At 41.4% G+C, this 10,159-nt stretch overlaps 1 protein-coding gene across 1 annotated transcript; it reads right to left on the bottom strand.

The window, feature by feature from the left end:
- Positions 1-4,778: 4,778 nt before the first annotated feature.
- On the bottom strand, positions 4,779-8,489 carry LOC115404718 (NXPE family member 3-like). The gene is made up of 5 exons (XM_030114107.1): positions 8,061-8,489; positions 6,087-6,379; positions 5,784-5,854; positions 5,409-5,603; positions 4,779-5,326 (listed from the first exon to the last, which is right to left on the bottom strand). The coding sequence occupies exons 1-5, from the start codon at positions 8,487-8,489 to the stop codon at positions 4,779-4,781; spliced, it is 1,536 nt and encodes a 511-aa protein (XP_029969967.1).
- Positions 8,490-10,159: the final 1,670 nt, after the last annotated feature.

Here is a 10,159-nt window from a genome sequence, read left to right as displayed (position 1 = left end):
TTTCCTTCTTGCACAACACAATAGAGGCAGAAAACACCCGTTGTTAAAAAGTAACTTTTTACTTTTACTCACAGTACATTTCAAATCATTTACTTTTACTTGAGTAAATTTTTTGACAGGTAACTTTACTTGTACTTAAGTAAAATCACATCAGAGTAACAGTACTTGTACTTGAGTATAATATTTTTGTACTCTTTCCACCTCTGCACATTGCACAAAACACAAATATCTTTAAACCTTCAAATATACACGTGAAACCGACATTACAACCAAAACATTCACCCAAGCCTGAACATGAGACCACAGCCACCCAGCAGCAGCTGCAGAGCCACCATACTACCACCACTAGAATGATCAATAAAACACCAAGCAAAACGGAAATATACACACCTCACTGGCTGCTTCACATTGTAAAGGAGGTAAGCCGTTTGTTTTTGCTCTTTTTACATACTTTATGGAGCGTTTTTCTCTCTCCGCGTCTGTCTGTGCACCACTTAATGTGGTCCTACCCGGAACGTCTGCAGACGGTTCGTTCCGCCACTCGGTGATATTTCTATTTAATAAATTTCGGTTCTACCTCGACTGAGAGAAAGCTTATTTATGCAGATGTCTGCAGACGTTTCGCCACTTGATTATATGGTGATATTTATATTTAATTAAATTTCGGTTCCTACCTCTATTGAGAGAAAGCGTGTTTACGGCGGAACGTTCCGGGTAGGACCACATTAAGTGGTGCACAGACAAACGTGGAGAGAGAAGATAAGTTCTAAAAACTCCTGAAAAGAGCAAAAACAAACGGCTTACCTCCTTTACAATGTGATGCAGCCAGTGAGGTGTGTATATATCCGTTCTGCTTGGTGTTTTATTGATCATTATCGTGGTGGTAGTGTGGTGGCTCTGCAGCTGGTGCTGGATGGTTGTGGTCTCATGTTCAGGCTTGGGTGAATGTTTTGGTTGTAATGTCGGTTTCATGTGTATATTTGAAGGTTTAAATATATTTGTGTTTTGTGCAATGTGTATATCTGTTTATTGTGTAAGTTTCTGTTTATTAATATGTATATTTGTGTGTTTTCAGCTCTCATGTTTGGGGTTTGGGTGTTACAGTGAATAAACCCTGAGCATTAAGAAGGAACAGTTGTGCTGTCCTCATTTCCATCACACTGAGGGAGGTACAAGTCTGGACGTGGACTACGTGACAACACCTGGCGACGGCGGTCCTGGGTATTCGGAATGATGGAGATCAAGGGTTCCTGTAGACCAGACGGGTCGACAGAAAACACATGATGTGAATTCACAAGACTGGAGCAGTGTACTTATTAATGTTGATTCATAGTGATTGTTTATCACTGTTATTTGTATTTTATTTTTTGCAAAAGAAATCTGTTCTGTTTCTTAAAAAAAAAAAAAAAAGGTGGCTGACTTCTAAAAATGTGCACTGTTTTGTAAATTGTTTTATAAGAAGTTGAACTCCATTTGATTAAAATGTTTATCTTTGGCAGCTCTCTTGTTTTTGCATGTCTGTCACAGTGAGGTGTTTGGAGTGAGGAAGTGTAATAATAATGCGTTCATCTTAATGTAATGTGATGGCTGGTGATGGTGGTTTTGATGGAAACTCTGATCTCCTGACAGATACAGTGTGCTGTTCAGAGACTGTATCACAGACACTGATGGGGTTTGCTGCATTTTTGGTGCAAGTCTGTGGGGTAATGTGAAAGTTTCCTAGTAACGGGCTAAATACTGAGTAATTACCAGGTAATAACATGGAAACAGACCTCACTTCCTTTTACAGTACAAATCCACTTTAATAACTATGTAATTTCCAGGTAGGCATTTTTGCAGTTCCTGGGTAATGAATAAGTAGTTACCAGGTAATAGTGTGGAAACAGGCCTCACTTCTTTTTGCAATAGTCTACAGTTCAACCGTAATTACCAGGTAAATGTTGTAGTTACTGGGAAATACTAAGAAGTTACCAGGTAAGTAGTAAAAAACACTTGACTACTAGGGAAATACATAGCGTACACACCTAGCAGTACCGAGTAATACCTAGTAAAAAGTCTACATTTCCCAATGATTACATGGTAATTACTTAGCAATTACTTAGTAAGTACTTGGCAATTACCGACATAGTTGCTATATACATTATAATTGCCCAGTAATTAATACTTAATACCAGGTAGTTGCCTGGTATTTGCCTGGAATTGGCTTGGTAATTACTCTAAAAGTACTAGGTAATTAGCAGCATAGTTACCCTGTAATTACACGGTAATTTTACAGTAACTTCTCCTTATTACATGGTACTTACCTTGCAATTACCATGTTAATACATGGTAATTACCGTACTGTAAAAGGAAGCGTTACCCAGCTCCCTGTTGAAATGCCTCAGGCAGAGACCTCCATCTCTGTGTCGGGGGTCTGTTCCATTGGGGCTCTCCCTCCTCCTCCCTCAGTTTACTTTAGAGCTCTCCATGCTCTTTTTGGTGAGCTGCTTTTAAATATGGACGTTTGGTGGTGATGCAATGTCTTTGTTCTTTTTCTGTCCGCCATCGCTCTCTCTCTCTCTTACTCTCTCTCTCCGTCAGGGGTGGGGTACAGAGTGCCGAAGTGAGCTTTTTGCACACAAGGGCCAACAGAGAGGCTGCGCTAACAAACTCTACTAGGAGCAGTAAACAAAAGAATCGATCTCAACGTGCTAAATATCGATCCGATACCAGTACTAACTGTAGTATCGATACTATCGATATTTGGATCGATCCGCCCACCCCAAATGTGCAGTTCTCCTTCCATGCAGTGAGCAGCAGTGGTCAGGGCAGTGTGGCCTTTCTGCACTGTCTCTGGAACTTCAAGTCAAAATATTCCATGGCTAAAAAAAAAAAAACATGAATTCTTCTGAGTTAAATCATTTAAGAGATGTTTTACTTGTCAGTACTGTGTAATGTTTATAAAAGAAGGCTCAAAACTGGACTCATTGACTGACCAAGCCATTGTTGCACCCTTCAGTTCATGTTGAGGATGAGATCAGAATTAAAATTTCAGGAAAGAAGTTCAAATTTTAAATTGTTTCAGTTACATTTGTGCTTTGAATTTTGAGGTTTTAACATCACAGAGGTGTTTTAATAATTGGAATGAATGCAGAAGAACCTATGGTTGAGGGGACAAAATGTCCCCACAACCATAGGAAAACCAGGCACAGTGTAATTTTTGGGGACATTTTTTGGGTCCCCATGAGGGGAAACAGTGTTTTCTTGACAATGTTGTTGTTACTGAGAAAAGCAAAAGTGCAAAAACATTTCTTTGGGGTTAGGCGTTGTTTTGGTCTGGGTTAGGGTAAGGGTTAGGAGTTAGGAGTTAGACATGAATGGGAGTCAATGGAAGCAGTGGTGGGCACAGCTAACCAAAAAGTTAGCTTCGATAACCGTTCTTCCGCTAACTGAAAAGTTAGCTTCGATAACTCTAAACCGATAAACTGCTAAAAGATTTAGCTGAAGCTAACAATAACCGCTAATGCCTGGTTCACAAAGGACGCGTCATGCGCGGAAGCGGCAGCGCCGCACACCGAGTTTCGGATCAAGCTCCTATCTGACGGTTCATAGGCGCGGGGCAGCGCCGCGAGCAGAACAGCTCGCGCTCTGCCCGCTCTGCTCCTATTTTCTCCGCGAGTCCCGAGCGCCGAGAGCGCATAGGAGATTATTTGTTGACGTCGCGCCATGACGCAAGCACATATGTAAGTCATTCAGATATCCTCGGAATCTTGAGTTCCGGGGCTTTCTAACAGTTTTTGAATTGTTTCAATTGGACAAACGGATCAGGAGTTATAAGCATAACAAAATCCATGTTTTTTCAGCGTTTTTTTAACGCAAAGAAGAGACTTTTCATTACTTTGCACAGTAGGAAGCACGTACGAGAGGCGTTCAAGTACCCTCGGAAACCAGAGTCGCTAGCGTGTAAATTTAGCGGAAGCTAATTAGTCCGCTAATGTTTTTCAAAGTTATCTGAACAGCTAATCCACAAATGAAAATGTTAGCTTCTCTAATTAGCAGTTAGCTGATTAGTGGACTGCGCCCACCACTGAATGGAAGGTCCCCACAAGAATGGGAAACCCAATTTGTGTGTGTGTGTGTGTGTGTGTGTGTGTGTGTGTGTGTGTGTGTGTGTGTGTGTGTGTGTGTGTGCATTCACGTTTGTGTTTGCATGAAGGGGTGTGTGTGGCACAAATAACTGGATAATGAACAGATTCACTGCAGCAGTTTATTATCTGCATAATTTTCTAACACAAAGCATCTACAGTTAAGTACTTAAAAATAAACACACATGGTGTCTCATTGGATGATGGCACTGACAAGATAAAGGAAAGAACAGTGAGAAACAATATGCTCAAATATTGCTGAGGCAGTCAATGGTCACGGTTAACCACAGGACTCAGTTGGCCTCACTGGCCAGCGATGGCTTGACATTAACAAAATATACATATATATTGAATTGTAACATGGTTGTCAGGAAACTGGATTGAAGATGCAAGACAAAGCCATGACTGGAACATAGTTTGCACATTACGTGAACGTTTAGAGCCTTTTTGGCAGCTGAATTGGTCAAATTAGCAGAAGGTAAAAAGTCCTTGGCTGTCACAAGTGAGGAAGACTGTTAGTGCTCAATGTCTTGTTTGATCACAAATTCTGCAAATAACCCTTTATTTCAGCATATAAACCCCCCACAATTAAAAAGCATGTTCATTACAACTCTTTGTTTTTTGTTTTTTCATAAGAAGACAACATGTCCACCCTTACTTTGAAGGACAAATATATGACAACACAACATCAATCATATTCTTAATGATGGGACGGGGTGGGTGGATGTCATGCTTGAGATAGTGAGCCACAGTCATCTCCCAGGCATCCACGAAATACACATTCATTCCCTGAAACATGGTCCTCAGTATCTTGTCACGTTGCAGTGAAGGCCAGTCACTGAAAAGTATTGAATAGGGCGTTGGAGATTGCTTCAGGTTTGCTGTCCGGATAATAACACGAGTATCTGGAGCTCTGGCTAGCAGTTGAACAACAGCCTTGCGGATGCTCATTATCCGACGGATGTAGTACTTGATGGGGAAAGTGGTAAAATGTGCCCAGACACCAATAACTACTACTGTGGTCTTCCCTCCAGTTACTCCATCGAGTTCATTGGCAACATAATGTAGCTCTGTAACTGCTGCAGGCGCAATGCAAAGAGGAAGGCCATGGCAGCGAAATGTCACAAAGATGTTTTTGACATAGTCTAGAGCCAGGTAAGGTCCGCACTGCTTCATGTTGTGCAATTTATATACTTTGAGATCTGAAAGAGTTAGAACAGAGCAGAAAAAACGTATGATTGACAATCAAATTGAAAATGTGACCATTTCTTTCAGGGAAATTACCTGATAGCTTTGAAGAGAGGAATTCTATCCACTGCCTGACTGTAGAGTCTCCATACATGTGAACCACCTTGTCTTTGAGGCACTGGCTGATGGCAGAGGCACTATTGAACTGTTTAACTGTGCTGCCACTCAGTGAACTCCACAGACCTTTGTAATAGTAACCAGCAGGTCCAGGTATGTCCTTGTTGCTCTTTGCTGAGAGTTGACCTATCAAAAGATGACACTGTGTTGATATATGGTTACATCTTTATAAAATTAAATATTTAGTTTAATTTGATAATCCAGTCATTTTCATGTTTTCATCAGCACATGCATCAATTTTTAGACATTAGATTGTAATCAGGGCATATTGCCACAAATAAAAATTGAATTTACCTTTCATTTTAGGAAACACAGTGACATGAGCAGGTCCTGAAGCTGGAATACCAACATTCATGGTGACACCACTGAAGCAAAGCAAACATATCAGAATGTTTATAGTACAACACAAAAAGCCTTTCTGTGATTTGAAAACTATTTAGGAAGTTATAGCTGTACCCTCGTTCAGACCAGTGCTGCAAAATTATCAATTGAAATTTGAGTTTTCAGAAGACTCTTGCCCAAAACGTGTTATGATTGGCCTTTCATCAAAGGTACTGTCATTTCAGTTCAAGAGTCATCGACATATTAACTACTCACTTTTTAAAGAGTATGTCCTCCTTGACCTTGGGTAGTTTTTGTTTCATGTGGAAGTGGCTGATCCTGGCATCACAGCTCAGATTCTGTGGCTTGTAGCAGAACCACAGCTCACCTGTATTGAGGTCAGTGTAGTTACACTGTGGCTGCTGGGTTGGAGGCAGGCATCCGCTGCATATGGTAGTCTGAGTCAGCGAGCCTGATTGAAAAGTGCTGTAGAAATCCACTCCATTAGGCTTTTCACCGACAAACCAATGCAGGAATGGGATTGCCTCACTGGGATTCACCAATGTTATCTGATTGAACACAGAACCAAAGCCATTCAGAGCCAATCACTAAGCATTTGCTCAATGAGTGAAGCAAAAAGCAGTGAATAATGATTGAATTATTACTTTATGTCCTAAACTGAAATCAATAATGGTTGTGATATAATCTAACCAATATGACCGCATCACCATATAAATGATTTCTAGTGATGTAATTTGTTTTGCAACACAATGCAGGTGTCACTGTCGAGCTCCTGCTGAATCCATCATCAGTTGTTGCTTCTGTTCATCAACCTCTGATCATGATCATTCTTGTTGTTGTTGCTTGTTAAAAACAATGAGGTTGACTGTTATGGATGAGACACTCTCCTAACATATAAACTGACATTGCACAAGACATTGAACCCTACATCGCCCCCAGTGGATGGATTGAGCGCCTTGCATGGCAGCCGCCTCCACTGGTGTGTGAATGTGAGTGTGAATGAGTGAATGTGATATTGCAGTGTAAAGTGCTTTGGGCTCTGTCAGTGCAGGGTAAAAAGCACTATATAAGTGTAGTCCATTACCATTTACCCTGGCCAATCTGTGGCCATCCATTTGCCAGCATCACATTTCAGCTCTGCTCAGCTTATTTGGAGCCACAGCCAAGTAGGTCCTAGAAAATCATCTGGGATCAGGTAAAAACACATAATGGAAATTAGAGCTGGGATTTCTGGCTCTTTGAAGGGAGCCGGCTCCTGAGGAGCCGTTCATTTGAAAGAGCCATTCAAAATACTGGCTCCCTGACGAACGTCACGTGACTCTATTAGAGATATTAGCCTAATTAGTGTGGAGTCAATCCGTTACTTTCTGACAGCTGACACCTTGCTGTCAGTTATGAGTTGTTATCTGGTGCTTTAATTTGTTTACGTTTACGCTGTCCTCAGAAAAGAGCTTCAAAATGCTGCTACGTGTCCTTTAACTGAGCATTTTATGGTGTGTGAGCATTTTATGTTGTGTGTGTGTTGTGTGTGTGTGTGTGTGTGTGTGTGTGTGTGTGTGTGTGTGTGTGTGTGTGTGTGTGTGTGTGTGTGTGTTCCTTTGCTAAAATCTCTGATAAAGCGGTCAATATGGTGTTTCAAATTAACTGGTTTCCTTGCTAACTGGTGACTGACTTTCTTTAGCACTTCCTACTGCTAACAGCAGATGTTGAAATCAAACTCATAAAAGGTCTGACATGGCTTTTTGTGTAGTTTTTAACATCTATCAGCAACAAGGGACGTGAGAGAAACCCAGTCGCCAGTTAATAAGGAAACCAGTTATTCCAAACACCGGCTCCACTCCGGTTTCGAGAGACTCCTCCTCCACTAGTTAGCTGCTGCGTTCTGGTGACTGGAGCGAGCTGCGGAAAACTGAAACTCGGTTGTTCACATGAAGGCAGCGGTGACAGCTGGACTCAGGAGACACGTGAAGGAAGCGAGAACAATTTGCACAAAGGAATGGGTCTCAGACAGCTGTGAACCTGCTCTTGTCGTTCACTTACAAGAGCTGTTCAAACAAACTGTTTGTTCATTGAACGTCACAGCACTAATGGAAATGCCTAAAAAGTAAAGTCAAGCCGAGTAAAGGCTTGTGGAAAAGGGGCTGGTGTGATAATACTGCAAATGTTATATGCGCTGTCATGAAGGTAAAGCTGACGTCAACATTTGTTCGACCAGACTGAACTTATTACCTCAACCTGTGACTTTCCTTCCCAGGGTAAGAGGAACACAGCAGAGTAGGTGCCATTGAGATGATCCACCACTTGACCTGCCACTCCTGCTTCAAGTGTCCGGTTGTGCAGCCGAGCCAATAAAAAATCTCCTCCATGACTCTTGGGACGACCCTTAAAGTCAAACATCTTGATCATGACCTCCAGCTGATCCCCCACAAGCCACGATCCACCTCCTGGCCTTGGGAGAATGACAAAATTGCTGTGGGCTGCATTGCTGGTGTCATCCAGTGAAACAGGAGGTGGCACAGATGGAGTATTTGGCCAAGCTATGGAATCTAAAAGAGTGTTTTCCTCATCAATCTCCTCGGGAGACAAAGGTCGGAGGGTGCAGAAGTTTCGATTCGAGCCTGGATCACTGGAACCTCTTATGTTCTTGAATGGAGGCATCGGTGTTCTCTGAAACTGGCAGAACCAAAGTAGGTATTTTCAGTTAATGGAGGCTTTTCCCTGAATGCTTGATTTAAACACATTATTTCCAGTGGTTCTTAGATCCAACAACATCACTTAAAGTCTGACATGTCAAACAGGGGTCTATTTCACCAAGCAGGTTTAAGAAAACTCTGTTCAATAACCGGGAATGAGGAGAAACTCTGAGATTTCAATTACACAAAGGGAGAGAACTCAAACCAGAGACAGAGGAGTAACTCCAGCCTGTTCCACCAGGAGAGGTAACTTAAACTGTCGCTCAGCTACCACAGTAACACACTCCGTGACTCTAACCTGGTTGGAAGTAGGTTTTTCTCACTCAACCCTGAAGTTTCTCTCTGGCTCCGCCCCCTTTCAGCCACACGCGCTGATCCATTTCCTCATTCTTTCAGTCAGCTGGCGAGTTTTAGTGTAGCTGTCAAAATGTCCTGTCCTTTTATCAGCGATCCTGTAGATGATGGAGCGGCATTACTGCGGCGTGAATTGAATTTTCCTCAGGAGATTATTTACAGACCGCGCATAGTTGCTTTGGCGTTTCCGGACAGTCACCTTTATGAGCGGTACCGCTTCACGTCTCAAGCCATACGCTGCATTTCACAATCTTTTCCGTCCATACATTGACAACATAACCAAACGTAGTCGCGCACTCACATCCCAGCAGATATTGTGTGTTGCGCTGCGGTTCTTCGCAAAAGGGAGTTTTTTTGTATAACACTGGAGATGCAGAGCACTGAGGAGTTTAAATCACCAGCATCATTACCACCACAGCAAATAAAAGGCATGGCACACTTTCATTTTGTCTTCTTTATTTCCTACAAATAAATAAATAAATAAATAAATAAATAAATAAATAAATAATAAAGGGTTTAGTTCATGTTCCAATAGTGAACATAATTCACCTGTGACCATGAACCCACCTGCAACTTGTGCTCCAGTATCTCAATTTCCAATTTCGTCTTCTTCATCTGGAGGTCCAGATGCTGCTGTTCTTTAAGGGATTTCTTTATCTTGTTAAGTGGATTTTGTAAATTTCTTTGACTGGTAACTGGGAATACATAGAGAACATTAAATTATACAGCTGCACATTAATTGAATGAAATGAGCCTCTGGTGTTTACTGAACATCCATCTCACAGTTTGATCTGTGATGTGGAAGTTGAGGGACCATCCTGCTGCTGACCAGCCATGATCTGTTAAAAAGGACGACAATTTGAATATTTCAGTGTCGGCTAAATGTCGAGCTCTGTGTTCCACAGGAGTATTAGAACAATCAGTAACATACTCTATGACTTTCTGGATCCTCTGTGAAGGCAGCAGACACGGTTTCAACCTCCTCATCCGGGATAAATAACATCTTTCAGTATATTTGCTGATATTTTTCCAAACTAACATTTGGCAAAAATATTCTGAGTATTTCCTGCTGACAGTTTCAGGTTGGTTGTAGCATGAAGGAGCTCCAGCAGGCAGATAGAACCTTCACAATCTGGGCCAAAAGAAGAAAGAACATGAAAGACAAAATAATATTTGTATCAATAACATTTTTTAAATATTATAATCAAATAATAGATAATAATATTAGATTAAATAGGATTAATTATTTAACATAACATGATATAGAGTGTGATATAAAAC

The sequence above is a fragment of the Salarias fasciatus genome, chromosome 17, assembly GCF_902148845.1.
Source record: "Salarias fasciatus chromosome 17, fSalaFa1.1, whole genome shotgun sequence".
In the NCBI taxonomy this organism is placed as follows: domain Eukaryota; kingdom Metazoa; phylum Chordata; class Actinopteri; order Blenniiformes; family Blenniidae; genus Salarias; species Salarias fasciatus.
This window is presented reverse-complemented; position numbering and strand designations above follow the sequence as displayed.

Excerpts from the sequence above, each read along its gene's own strand:
- LOC115404718 (XM_030114107.1), bottom strand. The coding sequence starts at position 8,489 with ATGCCTCCATTCAAGAACATAAGAGGTTCCAGTGATCCAGGCTCGAAT. Across the intron at positions 5,855-6,086 it reads GAGGACATACTCTTTAAAAA|TGGTGTCACCATGAATGTTG; the intron begins GTGAGTAGTTAA and ends GCTTTGCTTCAG. Across the intron at positions 5,327-5,408 it reads CCTCTCTTCAAAGCTATCAG|ATCTCAAAGTATATAAATTG; the intron begins GTAATTTCCCTG and ends TAACTCTTTCAG.